We start from the raw sequence: 20,710 nt of genomic DNA, 5'->3' as shown, positions 1-20,710 counted from the left end.
TGCAATTTTTTTACGGTAGAAAATAATGCAAAAATCTCTGTAAACGTGTATGTGACTTTGACGCGATCGAAAACGTTGCAGAAATCAATTTGCTGACTAAACTTCTTACGCGATCTATATTTATTCGATCGATCAAATGCGGATATCATTCGATATATGATAATCACTATGTGACTATCTCTAAGGATCAATTGCTTTCGTTATATCTTGAAAGTCGAAGACAACAAGATTTTCAATAGATATTATTATATATTGACGTCTCAATCACTAAATTAATTTATAAGATAACTTATCAATTTTTTTATGATACCAATTTTTTATTGCAGTTCGATCTTTAATACATTAGAATCTTTCAGAGAAAGCGAATTTTCGTTCTTTCGTTCAATTTGAGATTGCTTTAAGGAAATTTAATTTTACTATGATGTCGTGTTTCACAAATTTGATTGTAATTTTCATTAAATGACACTGCAGAACAAAGACGCGACCAATCGTGCGCACGCGCGTATAAGGACGAATCGTGAGACATCGCAAATGGAGTGTGAAATTTTAGGTTGCCGTGGCGGAACGATCGGTTGTCGAGGGGGAAGACGGTATTATTGATTAGCCGTGACGTCAGAGCCACTGGAGTGCGTAAAATTCAGCGCTGATCCATTGGCTAGCAGGCTAGCATATCAACGATGTGAAAAATTAATATTTAGAAATAATTATTATTATCAGATAATCAAAATTAATTTATCTGTAACTCTATAATTTCTTTTTTTCTAAAACTATATTTTTCGTAAATAGATATAATATATAGCTTGCAAAAATAATTTATTTTAAAAGTTTAATTTAAAAATATATTAAATCTTCCATAATTATATATTATAATAATCCGTTGAACTATAAATGTAACAAAATAAAATATAAACGAAAGAGACAAAGAAAAAAAATATAAACTGTTGAAAATTTATATTTGTTTAAATTTGTTTTGGAGGAATCTTAATAATATTATTTTAAATATATATATATTGTTTACAAATTCTATGTCTACATATATGCATAATATTTATAAACATAAATTAAATCAGAATATATGTAAATATATAACTTAAATCCAATCACGTATAAACCACACGAATAACATATACAGTCGAATATTATTCGAAATATTATTCCGAATAAATTATTTTGGATTTCCGCACTTTGGAAAAAAATCGCGTCCGCGCAATAACACACTGTGTCACTTATTAAGATTCAAAAATTCAAAAATCGTACCTTCGTATTCGAAACTTATTGCTCCCAAAGACCATCGTGTTGATACTGGCCGCTAGATTGTAAATACTCAAATTCAACATCTGTCCGACGAGCAAACCGCGGTCTGTCGCCGTAGAACCCAGGTCATTGTACGCTGGTCCTGGTGACGCACCTCCCTCGCACAACCCGCACTGTCTGACACTGGGCGATCGATGCCGAAACCAGTCACACATCCATCGTCATTCCTCATTCGAGAAATTATTATGGATTATCACTGAACGAGAGTAGCGATGAATTAAAAACAGCGATCGCGCGTGCTAAGACGCGATGCACTTTTTCCACTTTCAACCGCGCATGTAATCTGACAGCTGTCAACGAACGCTGCAAGACGTCGTGAACGATACGGTACGTGTTCCGCGAACGCTGTCAACGGAATGAGTCGGAGCACTGCTCGCGAAGCGTTGGTGGAGAGATCCAGGTAGGGGAAATTGCGAGAGTGGGAGAAGGAACGAGAGTAAGGGAGAAAGAGAGGGAAAAAGAGAGATGAGCTTATTACTGTTGTAAGGGTGAACTCTCTAAGGACGAATGCAGAACAGGGAGATCAGAATTTCTTCATGCGACAAGCTATAAAAATTGATGACTATGCATTTTAAAACAAAGACGAAAAGAATGCGTACACATCGAGAAACGCGATCCCTCGAGCTAGCGCGAATGAGCAGCATGAAGCATACCTAGAACGACGGGGCAACGTGTCGCATCATCGACCGTGATAATCTGAAGTGGCGTGGATCGTACGCATATAACAGCGGCGAATAATTCACGCTTGCACCCTTGAATTATTTTAATGCTGCAGACGGTTCTACTACTACAATGCTTCAGCGCAACTGATGACAGCGAGATGCATCTCCCATAGAAACCGGTTCAATCCCATATGTCTAGGGCACTGCTAATAGATCTCGAAGACATGCGAGTCAATGATACGCATCGACGAGGATGCGAGAATAATTTCTTTTGTCGTCTCTGTTGGACGCAGAAACAAAAGATCGGCCTTTAATCGTACGTGCCACTTCAGTGATAATACGAGGCTGAAGATAAACTGCATAAACGTCGCGCTATCGTCATCCACCCACTGCGACGCATGTTAATGATTTCGTCGCAAACCATTTCGCGTGCATATAGATTGTGAAGGAAAGAATTAATTCGCGAGATAGATGATTCTTGAAATTATACCACATACACTTTCTAATATTATATTCTGGCGGTTCGCTGCTGCTACGGTTCCGCAACCTGCAACATCTGCAATCATAACTCGCTTTCTTCAGGAGGACAACGTTCATGAGTTACGACCGCAGCGGGCGAATCGTGGCCGCGAATGTTGTAATTTATATGTTACAACTGCCGAAGTTACGAAGCGAGACTTTATGACCGCGGAGTTCGCGGGGACGCTGGTAAACGTCACTCGTACCGATTCGTTTCAGCCTTGTAATCATCGGCCGCGCGGTCGAAAAGAATACACGACAGCCGGTCGAAAGGAGAAACGCGTCGGGTCGTCAATATGAGCCGTAAATTAGCTCGCGAGACAACGGGGCGCAACGATCTCGACGGAAGATCTTGCGGGAAAGTGCATTTCCTTGAAGAAAAAAATCTATCTTCTATATCTTGAATTGATGCGTGTGGAAGGCTACGCACTATCCATTAGCCGTCTCATCTCTTCTCTCCCTCGTAATGTCAACCGCACGTTTATTAGAAGCGAAGGGCAAGTCTCTGGGACCGCAGTGGAGATGCAGCTCTGCATTTTTAACAGTTTCCTCGATCCGCAAAGAAACTCCGGATCTCCTTTTTCGCATTCCCGTGTAATAACAGGTCTCGGCTTTCGCCGGGGATCGACCGGACTCAGCTCGTCCTGAGACAGAAAACCGGCACAGCCGCGGGCGATTGTCGTAGGTAAGTGAGTTTGACGCACATCGGCGTCGTGTACACCATACCATGTGTTATTCTCCGAGGTCCCAATCCGTATATTCCCCCCTTGCACTCTCACTTTGCACGCGAAATCTATATCTGGTCATCTGTTCGCTCATTTTCGATCGTCCGATGACCGGCTGCCGGTTCTCGGAGAGATTCTCGAGTATTATTTAAAGATTAAGATATATCCGGAGAAGGAGAGAGAGAAATCCATTGTCGAAGATCTGCCGTAAGATCTTGATTGATCGGGTGAAACGTGACTGTCTCGGAAAACATTCCCGATCTCGGCATTGTGCACGATCGTTCGTACGTGAGGCTCATTTGCACCGAATAACAAATGATATTCACGATTTACCGTGACGCTTATTCTTTAATATAATGCCAAGAGTATACACAGGGATGTCTTTGAATATTATTTTTATCCGTTTATTTTCATGAATATGAACCGCAAATTGAAATATTTTAATAAGTTGCCTCAGAAATATGGCAAATTGTCTGGAAGAATAGCGACGTCATCGCGAGATTTAACAGCATCATGACAATCCGCGTCTATTCTTACTTCTCAGACTGATATTACGAGGAAGAAAACACGGAAGAGAGGTAACAATCTAAGTTTAGATGGGCAGCTTTCCAAAATCTTGACCAACGACTTTAGAATCTGTCATGGAAATGCAAAGAAACGTGATAATGTGACATAGATTAATGATATAGCTTTCTTATTGTTAGCTTTCTTTATGACGACTAAAAGTAGCAAAAGTAGCGCGTATACAGTCAAGATTATTTCATCGTATCTATATTACAAATAAGCGCAAAAAATGTAAATATTGGTCACTCGATATTAAATAATAAAAATAAAATTTTTTTTAGTCGATGAAATAACATCATTTGTTTCTAATTGTCCATGATCGTTCAATTAATGAATTATCAATCGCAAAAAAAAACCATGATACTAAATTAATGCGACTTTTAAAGATAGGGATTTATGTTCTTAAAGCGCCATTGAAACAAGCAATTCGCTTTGTATTTTATCAGGCACAAACTTGGCGCTTATCTATGCACTTCCGCGGAAGTGAAAAATGAGACAACGCATCGCCATAGAAAGTGCATTTACACTTCGCTCTCGTTCCTGCGAGCGGAATGATAAATTATGAAAACGAGGGCAATGGTAAGCTCTTCATAGATATTTTCTTATCGTAAAAGTCGAAGACCCTACGTTACAGGGAAAGTCCGTGTTTCGAATCAACCACTAATAAGTACTCGCGTCTCATTCTGCGGGAAAAAGATGAATTTTCAACGGCTGTCTTCACGAGACTAGACGATTTGCGAGATATACTCAAGTAATATTAAATTAAACGAGTAAAGATTTCCTACCGTAAAATGAATGTTTATTATTTGCTGTACAAATTGTTCTAATTTTTATCAATGCAGTTTTAAATGAATAACATTATCAATCACAGTATACATATATGTCTAACGCTTAATCCCAAACGAAAATTTATCTTATTCATATCATTGCATTATACATTATTTAAATTAAATATGTGATATAAAATACTTGATTTTTAATACTAGTATTTTTTAGTGTTCTATTTATTACGTCTCACTGTGATTTTATATATTATTTTAATATATCAAAGACCACAAATACAAATTTTTATTTTATAAACTTTTTTAACGAGATTTATTCTTTGTTTCGCTAAGCGTACTGCAACTTGTTTTATTGTAAATCAGTTAAAATAATCGCTCGTAATTCACAAAAAATAGTTTAAAATACGAGATGTTGTAAAAATAAATTCGACAAGCCCGTGTAATCTTGCGAAATATCGCTTTAAAAAAGATCACGTATTTTAAATATTTGCGCGAGAGAAGACTTTTACTCTTCGACAGGCAAGAAAGACGATGACTTGACACATAAAAGAAACTCTGTACCAGAAATAGAAATCACAGTAAATGCTGTTATATAAAAGAATGTATATGCTTTTAAATGAAAAAAATCGGTAGAGAGAAAGTATTCTTTTTTACATCCAATTTTTATACGAGAAATTGTATCTTAATTATTTTCACACAAACACAAAAATAATTTTGACATGTCTATATTCGAATCGCTAGAATACGACTGTTAAGTCTTTTTTTTAGGTCAAGCCTTTACAATCGCCAGTCGTAAACGTGGTGATCAAGTCTGCTGCGAAACATATACGCACGTATATATTACTTATACGTTTACGTACGACTCTCGCATAGCTGATGTCATTTGCTATTCCGGTGATTGGTGATGCTTCCGATATATGTATGTACGTACGTACACGCGATCTACGCGACGTCAGCTATTCCGGTCGACGATATTGCCCCTGGGTCGTTTCATGAGATTGATTGCAATATCGCGTCATATGTACGTGCATTGAAAATCTGCATTTTCGCGCTCTGTGACGCACGTGAATAAACAATCGTAAAATAACGGAGCGGTTAACGCGATCTTGTTCGTTATTTTAATGGCGCTCCCTTTCATTGGTCGATGTTATTCGACGTTTTGCTAGCTTTCAGCGGGAGACTCGTAATTCCGATGATATTAACCTTTGATCATTCGACAGTATCGATGAGATCGAGAGAATCTACGATTCGTTTTACGGCTTTGGTTCGAAGCTTTATCGAGTGCAGAATCTACTAGAACCTTCTAAATTTACTCACACATGTATACATGTATGATGCAATTGATTGTTATATTGCCGGATTTTATTGCCGTTTACAGTTACGCTCTCTTTCGATCGTAAAATGAATTTGTGTTATGATACCTCGCCCTCGGATGTATTAAGCGGGATCGATAACACCTAGATAAGGGCTGGTTGTTAAAAGATTATCCTCCTTGTCTCTCTCATAAATTATCGTGGCTCTTGTGACAAATTTTATATCTATAAATACGTTATATCCTTTACTTTAAATAAATACCGCACCCCCAGAACTCTGAGCGCACACATGTCACCTATTTATATCTTCACTTGGTGTCGGTCACTGCACGCGCTGCTGTCTTATTCACGCCTAACGAGAAAAGGATCAGCTGCGAGGCCGCTATCTGCGGTTTGCTGTGTCCACATCTTCCTACAGGTGCGGGAGCAGCCGCGATAATGTCAGCAAATGTCAGCGACCTCGGCGGTGATCACATCGTCAACGGACGAATCGACGTTTTCCTCTTGATCGCATGTGGCCGGTTCTCGACACGGTTCTGCCAAGAAAGTACAGGAAGTACGCGGTGCGGTCCGGTCGTTCGTGTAGAGTCGTTCATCACCAGGTCGGTCGTTTTTACGGGTCGTTTGGCCGTTCGGTTTGCGGTAGGAACCGCGAATACGGCCGTGGCACGAAGATTTTACGAGCGCAGAGGCCTGTGCGGGTATATCGTGGCATCACGGTCATGTTGACGGGCAGAACTTCAGAAGCACGTACGGGCGTGTACGTATCTTCCGCTGTCACTGCGCCTGTTGCTGATGCTGTGTGCCTTCAGAGACCACCCGCCGTAATAATAAAGTCACTACAGATCCGCCTCACATGTGGCTGACAGCCGACATTACGTGCGTGCGCGCTCTGCGGTAGAAAATCTGTTCATGAAGTCGTGATCAAGACGCGATAATCATGATACGCTGATCTGACGTTAGGGATCCTCTAGACGTGTATAAATGGAAATAAGATAGAGAAAAAACTGATGTTATTATTTTAATAATTTGTTTGCTTTCTTATTAATTTCTTATTTATTTTAAATTCTTTCCAACGTGTAAATATTTTTAATTTTATATACTTTATGCATTCTCCGTTACCGCTCGTGAAATTATTTATATTATTATTGTTATTATTTCTTGGCATTGATTTATTAATTCTGTTTTATTGTTGAAATAAAATAACGCACAGTTGGTGTTTCTTCTTGCATTAATCTTGAATTATCTATATGGAAAAAAATAAAAAATAATATTATCACTTCCGGTTTTTACTGAAGCATGTCGTTGCGCAACCTTGATGTTAATTTGAGAGTATGAATAAATTCTCTAATCCGATTAAAGCAGAAAAGAAGCTGGAATGTGCACATTGCCAGAAGACAGCGACCAGGCCATTTATTAGCATCCATGACAGTAAACTGGCCGACCTACCGGGTTGTCGAGCGCGCTTAATTGATCGGAGAGAGTTTTAATTTGGAACGAAATATATTGTTAATAAACAATTCTTGATATAGAAAAATCGTGTAACAATTTTATCGAATTACGTGTGTTGTTTATTCAATTGCCAACATGATATAAGAGCGTAAACAAATCTAATCAATATTCGAAAGCTTTGACAGAACTTGAATTGTGTTTTAATGTTTGTCTTATATTGCTTGATTAATAATACAGAACCCTATAATATAAATTAAATTTTATCGGTTTCATTTTTTGAGAGAACGTAACTTATAAACTTGTAATTAATTTCTACAAAATTTTTGTCATATATTTCACTAGATCTTATAACAAATACTCTAAAAGTTATTTAAAATCTTGTCTATCAGTATTTAATTAAAGCTTTTAGTAATCAATTAAAAAAAGTTTCATAGCCGTACAAGATGAAACAGCTTTGCAACAGTTGTTTGCAAATTGTCGAATAATTTGTGTTAATAATTTTGTACAGCAAACTGTCGAGGAGATACCGTTCTTCGAGACGGTCCCGTGATTTCGTGTCCGGTGTCGTCCGGTCTCGAGTGGCTGGCTATTGTTTTCCTGACCGTTTCGTTTGTCGTTTGCTGTCATGTTGTCTTGTTGCACTTGTGCTTCCTTGGTGCAGCTGTTTCCTTGATAAAGAAAATAAGTCGCAAACAGAACGACGTGCTTAGTAGCTTGCGAAAGTCGAACGTAATGATATTCGTCCAAATGAATAAAATAATGGTGGAGTTTAAAAAATTAAATACTTGTCTGTTGCTATAAAAGACACATGTAACAATTCTGTCTTAGTTAAAATCTATACAATTTTTGTAATTAATAAATTAAACAAAATTATTTTTTAAGTAAATAAATTTATAATAGTAATAAAAATGAAATAATTAAATTCTACATTAAAATATATGCATAACGCGATATTTAAGTAAGCACAACGTAATTTCTAAATCAAATGTTCAAATATTTGAAGATTTCATAAAATTACTTTCCCTTCGAATCTTAATTATCTTGTTAATGGCTATGAATCCTACTGGTATTACCACTATTTCTGCTAAACGCGATTAGAATTAACGATTGCATATGATTGACCCAGTTTCCTTAAGCTAGCCACTGAACGAGTGATTCTCGCTATGAAAGAGAACATTACATGGAAGATTTTTTTAAATGTATACTTATGTCTCTTTTGTTTGTTTCATAAAAAACATGACATCACCATTTATTTTTGTTTAACAGTAATTAAGTTATTAATCTTAATCAGCACAACATGATGATCATTAATAATGCAGATTTTTCTCTCCTTCTCACTTTCTCTTTATCTTTAAAATCCATTTTAATTTTATTCATATTTAATAATAATAATTTTCAACTGCTGGTAAGACGATGCAATAAATGCTTCACAAAAATCAAAACCACTTTTATGTTCAAAACTGGACGAGAACGAAATGATTTATCTTTTAGCAATTATACCGGTAAACGTTGTATAGAGTTTTTATTGGTTTGCTTTTTATTTCTTTTCCATAATCGAGAAATGACGCATTGCGTAAGGTTAAACATATATTTTTACGGCCCCACCTAGGAAAATATCTGTTGATTGCAGATAAAAGCAATCGATAAAAACATGTCACATGATGTCTCATCGATATACCCGGTCTTATTAAATATTTTTTCGCAAAAATACACTTTCAGTTCTTGAAATTTAATCTCAGTTTATCTTCAATCAGATGGACATATTTAATTAAAGCGAAGAAAGAGAGAGTCACATAGTGACTTGAGTCAAGTCAACAAGATACTTGATATGCTCTTTTCTTGGTGACAGTTTCACTCGGTATCATCCGGAAATCTAAGAGAATGGAAAGTGCCGACGAATGAAATAAAAATAAGTAATGTATATGATACTAGATGTAATCGTCATCACTGATTATCGACTACTGTCATGAAGATCACTGCGTGTATTTGGCTGCTAATACCAATACAGTAAAACAAAATTTATATTCTGCTGTATAAATTTGCAAATTTAGAACCTCGAAAGGCCTTACATAAATTAATATTTAAACTGTTCTTTTAAAAAAATAATCATAATTTCTGAAAATATTTATGTTATTATTCAATAAATTAAATAAGTATTTTATCTATAGAATTATCATTTATATTTTTATAAAAATTTGTTACTAAATTCACAGAAACGAAACATGACTAAATATAAAATAATTTGAAAGTTTTGCATGAGAATTTAGATAAATTATTATTAATAAATCTATTTTTAATTTGTTTTCAATAAGCAAAATAGAAGAGAAGAAAATAGAAGACAAATAAAAATTGGATAATCCGATCATCTTTACTAGTCATAATGAATTTAATACGATATCAGTGATCGAGTTATTAACTGAGAAACACTAATTGATTTATGAATCTCGATGTAGCAATTAATTCGTGAATCAACTTTTCTTCTTCGTTACTATTGTTCTTTAGGTAACTTTCCAAATCGATCCTTGAAAAGAAAACTGCATCATGCTATGAATATTATAATGTTTGAACAGAGAATTTTACAGGCCAATTATTGCGTCGTAAATGTAACCCCGAGTAAAAACAATCTATGTTTCTCGTAACAAGAATTTACGATAACGTCATAGATCGTCGCATAACTCCCTCGGGGGAAGAAATCGCCTTTTGCATAAAGGCGCAATTTTAAAAATGCAAAAGTTTTTCCACCATAAACATTCTTATCCACTTTTGCGAGCGCGCGCAAGAAATGAGAGTTTATCATCACATAATTTTACGCCAGATTTGCGATTCACTCCGCAATGCTGTGCGATTTCGAAACGTTTGCTACATGACAAAGTAGATAAAAATTTTTACAATTAATGAAAATGTTCTAGAAGATACATTGCTTAGATATCTTGATAAATATGAGATCACTGCCAGAATTCGTTATTAATTTATCGCAAGGCATTAGCCTACGGCGCCGCACCTCATCATCGTTGGCGTTGTGGAGAACATGATCAAACACCAAAGAACAGGCCAACACGCCCGTGGTGGCACACGATAACCTTTTTTCTGACATTTCTGCCTTATAGGTTGGTTTATTCGAAAGGTTAAATCTTGGTTGCGCTCTTGAATATCTAGCGCAGCGAGAAACAAAAAGAGAGAAAGAGAGAAGAGATGGAGAGAGAGAAATGTCTGCAACGGTTCTAGTACTCTTTTACCGGGTAATCTCTCCTTCCTGTCGAAGGTCGGACGCAAGTCAAATGTTCGTTCGTCGAACCGTATCGTGGGTTTGGAACATCTTCGCCAAAGTGCGTATCGGGTAGTTGGTCGACCGCTCGTGCGTTTCAAGAGGCCAGGTAGCCACCCAATCAGAGCGAGAAGGGAACAAAAGAAAGGTGAAAAGAGTTATCGCCCCGTGAGATCGAGCCTACATCCTGTATCCCAACTAGAAAATTTAACTGGCAAAATTCTCCTTAGCCCAGCGTGCAATTATTATCGATCGATTGTCGGATCATCGTTCCTTCATTTATAAGCGCCTTTCTGTTTTCGCGCATATCTCTCGTTTTTAAGTAATATTCTTGCTCCTCTTTATAGTTCTCGCTTGCTCTGTGGCCCGAAAAATCATGGATCGATGAATAAAGAGGTGCCGGGTCACAGAGCGCGCTTCGCTAATATCGTCGCTCCTTCGTTGGCTCTCCAAACGCATCTTGTTCCGCTTTTCATACAATTACTCACGTCGTGTGAAATCGTCCTTGCCCGACTTTTCGCCTTCCAAGAATGCATTCGAGAACGTCGCGTTCGTCAGAATTTAATAACGTATCCTCGTATATACCGATCGCGTTCAACAAGCATGACTCCTCTACGTTCTCGCGAGAGCTTATATGGTTCGCGACCTTACATACCTTTCATATATAATATATACGAGAGTATAGATAGTATAATTCTCTCTTTTATGAAATGCCGCTCGACGCCAGCATGCTGATTCTGCATAAACTGGTGTGTATGTTGTAGATTTTTTAATTCAGCCATTTTTAGAGAAACATTGAATTTTTATAGGGCGTTGTGCTTGAAAGTTTAGATTTGTAATATAAAAAACGTTTACATAAAAAAATTTCAAGGAATTTGCGACAGATAATAATCGACAATAAATTTTCAGCAATTTAATATAGCTCGGGAGATCAGAAATTACTTGTAAGCGTTCTTGTGTTTAAAGCTGCGTTATTCAGGGAAAATTATATACATAAATCACTCGTAAATCAATCTTAGAATGGGTACCGTTAGATTTGCAATGTTACTCACACGATAATATATGTGATTCGGTTGAGTACACGATCGAAAAAAATTATTAACGACCCCGGATAATCCGAAATCGCCATATTATCAGTGTGGTTGATGCTGCGAGCCTTGGAGATTTACGAGTTTGCGACAACCGGTAGAGCGCAAACAAAAACAGCGTCTCTTTCGCTCGGTATCTCGTTATCTCTCTCGCTTTGATTTCCATATCAACGATATACCATTTTACAACCCTATTTTATAGGCACGTGGATGTAGCTATTAAGTTTTCTAATGACATAATTCACGTTACAATTGGCGTTTACGGTTATAAATGTAAATGTTCTACTTCAGGATTTATATGCTTTGGATAACACGGAGCGCAAACGATTTGGTGAATACTAAAAATTTATAAACTGGTTGGCAAAAAATATTCTCTATTTACGTGAAATGTACATGTACAGCTGCACATACATGTTTGCATCGAGCTTTCGGATAACATACTCCGACGTATCTGTCAATTATACTTTTTGTTCTCGTTTGAAAGAAACGGTAATTACGAAAAATTATATGGAACCTATCTGTGTCAAGGAAGCGAGATCATTCGACAAATTACAAATTACGTCGACGGTATACGAACGATTTTAGATTGTGTATGATTGTCGTTGATTGATATACGCGTAAGAGACGTTCCAAGGATTTTTTATATCAGCTGCGCGGTATTTCGAACTTCCGAACAATCGATCTGTCGATCCATCGATAGATCTTAGCCGTTTCCGACCGCGCAGAAAATAACTTACAGATTGCCTCTAATTCTCAATTGATTGAACGCGGGATAAGCACGCTACAAGATGGGACATTGCAGGCGCATCATCGGCTAATGACGATGCTGTGTACTCGGCAACGGAGGCGGCTATTTACCATTCAATTACATTGCAATTACGAGACCGTATGTATCCCGTATTTTAAATTACGCGATGCCATTTCAGTAACAAACGCTTTAACCTGCTCAAGACCTTTAATAATTGATAATCGCAGAATGTGCAGCGCGGTAAGAATCGCGGACTCGTATCTTCGAACGCTAACAAGTTTTGATAGTAAAATTTTACGATAATAATATCATTATTACGGCGACCGTAATCCTCGAATAATTAAAATAACGACGTTATGGTTATACAATTAATATTATAAAAGTATTAAATATAATTGGTAAAAAAATAATTGAAATAAAAATAAAAAAGAATTAATGTGAAATATCAAATAAATGTAGAACAAATATGCAAAACTCATGCAAAAATATGATCAAACTCACCCTTGATGAGGCGCGGGTCTTGGTGGAGGTGGCAAGGATTTTCTACCGGGCGTATTCTGTCGTGGCGCTAAAGGCGGTGGCGGAGAACTGGAAGAACCCGTGCTGTATCTCTCCGTCGAGCATTGAGACTGAGATTTCTGCTTGGGTAGATCAACATATTTCGGCGGTAGTGCGTAGTAAGTGTGAGTACTTCTTTGCGTCACATCACTAGAACGCTGATGATGGTTAGGAACGTATTTCGGCGGTTCGTGATACTTCTGTGGATTTGATTCCGAGGGAAACAGCTTCGAGCTCGCCTCGTATCCTGTTTTGAGCGGACTGCTAATGGAGAAGCTGTGATTTCCGTTCTTCAGGTACTTGGACGGGCTCTTTACCGTCTCAGTCGTTGATAGATAATTCGATCTCGACGATGGATTCGCGATGACGTTTTTATCCGCATTCTTAGGCACTTGAGGTTGCGGTCTCTGACCTGAAGAAGATTCCAATCTCTCGGAATCATTTCTTAACAAACCAGACGCGTCGACGCGCGTTCCATCGACTCGCATCGATTCTTGCCGAATGATTCTCGGCTCCACTGGAACTTGCGGCGCGGGTCTCTGATTCCCGGAGTCGCTGTATCTTTGCAGTAAATCAGGCAATTGTGCCGCAGGTTTGGCTGAGAAAGGCCTTTCCTCAGATACTCTTCTAGGCGCTATTCTTCCGTTGACCATAAGCTTCTGAGTAGAAGGATATCTCAGACTGGAACGTCCTGTGGCTACCATCCTGTGCGTGGCGAAGCCAGCCGACACTCCGTTTTCCAACACCATTTCCGAATCCACGTGTTTCAGTCCTATCGAGGATCTAATGAATTGATGTTGTTCCTGCTCTTGCACGCCTGTTTTCGTCGAATTCGGCAAAGATTTGTTGTTGAACTTATCGTGATCTCTCTTGCCGCTATGCTTCGATCTTTTCATAGAATGTCTTTCCGACTTGTGTCGCTCGCATGATTTTTCACGACTGATTTTCGTTGTTTCCTCCGTCTGGTGGTGAATGCTGTTGTTAGATTTACGTTGACCCTCCGTGAAAGAATCGTCGCTGAGCTCGGGCGGTGGAGGCGGCAATGGATCGTCGCAATCATGAACCTCGCTCTCCGTGATCGTCGGCGGCGATGGCGGCGGCAAGTCGGGGCTAGGCATGCGTTCGTTATAAGCATTTCTCAGATGTGCCTTTTTAGGCGGTCTCTCGGGCACCCAGTCGTCTATCGATATAGCCGGACCGACTATCATAGGTCCCAATAAATCTGTAGAGAGACTGCTGCAGCTGTTGCTGTGCTGATGCTTCGGGCTCGGTAAATCGCCGTTTCCTTGACTCTGAGTTCTGTTGACATTTTCCCTCCAGGTACCACTGGCATAGTCTGACGCCGAACTGGCTCTTCGAGACGAAGATAGTTTCGGCCGAGGAGGAGGCTGCGGCGGAGGACTCTGAGGACTCTGAGAAGTTGGCACAGGACCTTGAGCCAATTGAGGTTCCGATCGCCAAGACGCTTGATGATGTCTCTCGTAGAAGGACAACAATGCTTTCTTTTGAATCGCTTTCAAAGTAGGATCGGATACTCTGTGACGTTTTTCCGGATCGAGATAAGTGTAACGCATTTGTTGTTGCTGCTGTTGTTTTTCCAATTCATTGATACGTTCAGCTACGGAAAGTTGCGGCTGTGGCGGCGAGCTTAAGGTTATTCTGGAAGACAGAAATGTTGAAAATAATTAGTTATGATTTGTGAATATATTATAGAAAAAATAATATATAGAAAAACATATTTCTTTAGTATATGATATATACCTTGAAGATTGCGTGGATTCTTGCGGCTGCGTCGTACTAATAGGATAAAGTTTTCGTTGACTACGTTCACGATCCAAATACAGCACGCTTTCCGAATGATGCCGTTGTGGAGTTTGCACTCTCGCGCTGTGGGCGATTAGTTGTTTGCTACATTGAATTCCATTAGACTGACTCACGTCAGACATTGATCCGTGTATAACGTTCCAATTTTCGGAGCTCTGCGGGCTCGCAGTTCCAGCTTGCTGGCGCGTAGGACTTTGCGGAGCGTATTTGTCGCTTTCAAGTCTACTTGAATTATCCCACTGATTCGCTTGCGATCTTTCATTCAACGACTCCTCGTCGATGTTAGATTCCTGCCACTTGCTCTCTCGAATCGATGTCTGACAGATATCGCTGATCGGCGTGGACGTCGTTGTGCAATGACCGATAACAGCTGGCAAGCTGGTTCGACTTTGTCCCTGTTTGTTTCGATCGTTCATCGAAGTTTGCCATTTGTCGAGATTGTGCCTTCCTTTCGAACCCATTCCGGATGTGCTGACATCGCTCATGGAGCTCTGCCATTTCTCATGGCAAACGTTGTTCGATTTTTGAGTTAAAATTCCCCCATTTACGCTGCTAACGTCCGACATGGATCCGTGATGCCATCGATCCGATGCTCCTTGTCGAGGAGGCATTCCGCTCGATACGCTGACGTCCGACATCGAGCCGTGCCATTTTAAAGTCTCGCTACTAGAAGCGCTACCACTAGACGTGGTTACTACGCTGTCTCTTCCTTCTCGGGAGGTGTCTTCCCAGGACGCCGCGGGCCTTTGTGCTACTGCCTCGCTGTCTCTTCTCAATCTGATAAGAAAGAGCAATTTCTTATTACAAAGACGTCACGTGATATTTACTGTTAATGAGATGATATATAAAGACGATCTCACCTATCGAGGAACGGCGTGTTTGTCGTAGAATCTACGCTGGATACGTAACTGTGATATCCTTCAGATTGTGCGTAGCTGGCTTGTTGAGAATGTTGCACTCTCGTGTATTCTTCGAGACCCGCTTGCGTTAAGGTCGTTTCGCGGTAAAGATCCACCTAATGACAAATACGACATTGATTTTAAGAATATATTATAAAAAAAAAGTAATTAAATATTTGCATAGTCGCTCCAGTCGCATTGCTCGTTACGTTCCCGGGATATTTATTCGATTATATTCTTACCTGGGACACCTGAGGATCCTGATAGCTTCTTACATAAGCTTCCAGGTCAGCATGACTCAAAGTCTGAGATTGCTGTTCCCGTTCCGGCGGTGATGGAACCACGTACTCCGCATCTCCCAAAGCTTTACCTTCGCGATCTACACGCGGCCACAATCTCGACACTGCTTCTTCCTCGACATTGCTTCTGTTGCGTGACTCGTAAGTCTCAGCCGGGATCTTCTCGCAACGCTCCATTACCGTTTTCAACTGCAATATTCAATTTTTGCAGCGTAATAGAAAATTGTAAATGTGCTTAGAAAGTAGCAGCTTAAAATAGCATTTGGTAGAGTAATTTTTATTTCATAGTTTACTTTCACAATACATGTAAAATTAAAAGTAGGATGCAGTACTCGATAAAAAAATATTTTATATAAATATTCGTGCTTGTTAATCGAAAAATATCAATGCATTATACTTTCTGTTATATGAATAATGATTAGCTTGCAACCAAAGTATATTCTATGACTCACGACGTTAACGTCACTCTCGCATATATAAGCAAAAAACAAATAAAAATAATCTCGATCTTAAAATATACACCGGCAGGAAAAGAGCTAAATGCGTACGTCTAAAATAAGAACTGTGCTGAACTAATAAAATTTCACGATTTCGGCGAAAAAAAGGGAGCAAAACTAATTTTAGCATCCTCCTCTGTTTTCTTTTTTGCGTGTCCGTTCTCTTCTTCCCTCTTGACACCAAGTCACCGGTATGTATCGGAATTTATGGCGCGCACGATGCGGGTCGGACCAACAAAATACCACGACCTACTTTTGAGAAAGCCGGTAGCACGGCGATTATGTCACCGAGAGAAAGGAGGGTGCGGATGTGGGAGATTAATTGTCTACGCTGTTTTAGGGCGCAGCACAATACGTACGCTAAGATTCTGCCCCGCGGTGATCTCAATTCTTAACACACAGCACGTTCGGCTCGGATAAGTTCCTTTAATTGTTAAACATGTGGACGGTGTCGACTTTGTAATTCGTTTAAAAGCATAAAAAAAATGCTCCGATAAGCCGTCCGTTGCCTCGTGACTTGTTTATCCTACCGAGGTACTTTACCGTCGTGTAAATGAGATTCGATTTTGCAACCGGCAATCGAGAACGTCTGACACAGCGAATTTTGTTTATAGTAGGAAGCTTGTAAGGGAATCGAGCTGATGCAAATCGCGTGAATAGCAGAAGAAGTTAAAAATATTTTGCAAGTGTAACTTGATCGTCAAGAGGGAGCTATAAGAGCTATAAAGAGTATCTTATTTATTATTTACATTATTACGCTTCCCGTTTCTATTAATCAATTATTCCTGCAAACTCGTTTCTTTATATATTCCAATCTTGCATTAATATTTAACAATAAAATCTACAAAGATGCAATAGAAACGTTGTTTATGTATATAAAATTACATGTATTGCGTATAAGTATGCGACATCTTTTATGCATCTAATTAATACTAAATCATCATTAAACCGTGCGTGAATGCGCGGCTACGTTTAGACTGCCTAAACGATGCGGCGTAAGGATCGTTTTGTGAGAAACAAAGAGGGTTTTATATAAGTTACCTGCTGCGTGAACGCGGGATTGGGCCTCTTCGTGTGCGGTCTGGTGTACTGGGCTGGCTTCTCCTTGGGATAGTTGGTGTGGTCGGTCCAGGACTTGGAGCGATGGGAGCCGCTGTGTCCCGAGCTGTGGATATCCTCGTCGGGATGTCGCTCAGGCGCGCTCGGCCACGATGGATATTTCTCGTGTCCCGGGCCGTAACACACGCCCTTGAGACTGGAGGCATCCCTAACTGGCGGCGTCGGCGGTGGCGAGGCTTCGTCTCTCTCATTAAGGGGCAGCGTGAAGCTATCGAATCCGAGGCTCTCGCTGTATCTAATGGGACAGACGGTTATGTGGGAACGTCGCGTTAAAGTGACACGCGTACACGTTGCGAGAAAGCCGAAGCAGAAATAACACACATTCCCTCGTACGTGGAAACAATTACGCGCGGATGCTAAATCGTCTGTTTATTAGCGCCCCACCCGATGAATCATTCGTAATATGCGACACTCTCGACCGCGGTGCTTTTGCGCGCAATGTCATTGAACTACTTTATTACCAGGATGTGTGCGCGCGGACTGCATAATTTATGATACAGTCAACGAGTTCGGCGTAATTTGTGCGGTAATCGAGGTATTTCTCCCGCGGTCTCTCAGCAATATACCGTTCGCGGCGGAAAACCTGAGACATTTCCTTTGAAAAAACTGAGACATATCCTTCCGGTTAGATACATTGACACGTTTGCAACGGCATCGCGTGAGAGTTGTCTGTACGTATAATCCTGCGGATAATCTTTTGCTGCAATGTGCGAATCTAAATTTCAAGAATTCATTTCACGACGAATCTTTATTTGCGATAATTCGCGTCGAAGAAGATGGATAGAAAAAAGAAGAAAGTTCATGAGCAGATGCCAAAAAATTACGCGAGGACCTACCCGCTGTCGTTCTTATAGCCCGGAGTATTCTTCTTGTGACCGTCGTTGTAAGCGGCAACCGCGGCAGTCTTTTTGCCACCCTCGTGATCGGTCCCCTCCATGCTGGACCTTCGTCCGTCGTTTCTGCGACGATAATATTCGTTAAGAGCCACCGGTCGAGGCGGACTCTGCTTAAGGCCATAGCCTTCCTGAGAATACGATGCGGCACTCTTGAAATTGGCAGCCTCGCTACCGTGGCCGTGGCTCGCGTAAGACTTGTAAGATCCTGGGGGACAGGAAGGTGGGCCTGGGGCCTCATCCTGAACGCGATATCCTGACGGCGACGGTTGCAGCTCCGTCATCGTGTAACCAACGTCCCCGCCATCCGGGATACACCTAAGTGGGCAGAAAATTAAAACAGTTGAATTCCGACGTTTCCATGAGATAAAATCTCGTGATTAGATAATCATGTAAAATTAAGCGATTACATGGACAAGTATAACGGAATCGGTCGTAGGGTTTTCACATATTTATGAGATGCGTTCGTGCGTGCATGCAAATTAAATGTGACACTTTAAACACTTTATCAATTGGATGATTTAATCTCCTTCGTAATATCATTAAATGTGCATGTCAATTCTGTTTTCTTAAGTGCAAAATTCTGATCCTGAGGTAGCATTTAAACATATTTCAGTACTGTATAAACATATAAAAATTATATTTATGTTTATTTACATAATGTAAATGTGACATGATTAGCATTTGATACATATTTTTGCATCTAATAAATCTCATAGAATAACATTGATTTCAATCTTTGTTTGAAATGCACAAAATTTAATGTGAATTTTTTGGCATTGCATAAATGCGTGATTTGTGGTAGACATTTATTATCAGTTTCAAAAGCTGCGGCATTATACTAATCTCACTTTGTTCGCAAAGCGAATTACATTATTTAGTAGTAGATGCGAACTTGTAAGACTGAATGTTAGGTGTGTTGGTTACAAGATAAAATCCGAGGTAAACGTCTTACGGCTGATTATTTAACCTTTGGACGAGTTTAGAGACATGCATACGTGTAGTTAACTGTTGAACGACAGAGAAATAATGAGTCGTGTTAATAGAGGTGCACTCAGCGTGATTGATGAAACTGATAGATAACGCTATTTCCGAGTCAGGGGTCTCCAGAGCGCGTGAATGATGACAGCTTTTAACGAAACACGAATGCTAAAAAGTAAAATAAACGATCGCGCATCTCCAGTGCGGAAGATATCGCCAAGTATAAGCGTTCGCTTAACTTTTCGCCGAGCAGGTTTTTATCTGCTCCGCGATTAATTTAAAGCATTCTGGATTAATCGTAAATTACGGGGAGCACTTTTGGTCATTTAAATTTTAAAATAAATATATAATATATGTTTCTTTCCAAGACAACTGCAGATAATATTTTGAATCTTACGAATCTAATAGCGCGCTTTTAAAATTACGAAATATAGATGTTTGCTATTATCGAAAAATATGAAATCCTTTTATGCAAGATGCAAGAAGACAAGAAGAAACCAATGTTATTTGTAAAAAAAATATTGTATTATGCTCTGCAATGCAGTTACTTCCACTTCCGAGGAAAAGATGGACGTTATATGTCACGAAGATTCGATCCTAGTTGTATCGTCTCACGATAAAAGAATCAATTTCTGCGAGCGATATTTTTTATAGTAAATTCTATACGTCACGAAAAAATGCGGAAAAAAACGCAAGCGGCCAGCGGAATAATCTCGCGCAAAGTTGGGAGCGAGCAGTAAAAATTTTGCAATCTTACGTGTGGTGAAACGTCCTGGTGGAATTGGCTGCCCTCAAGGCACCAGGTATTGCCAATTTTTACCTACGTTTCCGACTTCGCCCGGTGATGACTCCTAATTGCAAGATATCCTGCACGCAACGCGTATTCGAAGCACGCATCTCTCGTACGACACGATGTCAGGACGCCCGCACATCGGTATGTGGGCGAATGTAAAATATTTGAGTGATTTTGTAATAAGTAAAAGTACACGATAATATATATATATATATATATACGATAAATAATCGATTCATTTACGTATCTGACGAGTATAGTGTGAAATAAACGACCATTTTAGAAAATATCGAAATTACAATTATATATAATATATTATTAGTATACTAAATATAATATAGCGTGCAAGTAACTGAACACTCGTTCCTACGGCACAATAAACTGTAGTCGGTAATCCTTGTACGTAATTTTGTAA

The 20,710-nt window shown here is 39.4% G+C and overlaps 1 protein-coding gene across 1 annotated transcript in view; it reads right to left on the bottom strand.

Annotated features, from left to right (window-relative positions):
- Window positions 1-20,710, bottom strand: part of Shrm (shroom) — a 91,342-nt gene that overhangs the window by 27,364 nt on the left and 43,268 nt on the right. Inside the window, 6 exon segments of the mRNA XM_085487086.1 lie at window positions 12,934-14,649; window positions 14,752-15,591; window positions 15,675-15,829; window positions 15,956-16,201; window positions 17,551-17,863; window positions 18,465-18,839. Coding sequence (XP_085343212.1) covers window positions 12,934-14,649; window positions 14,752-15,591; window positions 15,675-15,829; window positions 15,956-16,201; window positions 17,551-17,863; window positions 18,465-18,839 — 3,645 coding nt within the window.

The sequence above is a fragment of the Nylanderia fulva genome, unplaced genomic scaffold, assembly GCF_048542155.1.
Source record: "Nylanderia fulva isolate GAGA-0341 unplaced genomic scaffold, ASM4854215v1 Scaffold5, whole genome shotgun sequence".
Taxonomy (NCBI): domain Eukaryota; kingdom Metazoa; phylum Arthropoda; class Insecta; order Hymenoptera; family Formicidae; genus Nylanderia; species Nylanderia fulva.
The sequence above is the reverse complement of the archived record's forward strand: the minus strand, read 5'-3'. Positions and strand labels throughout refer to the sequence as shown.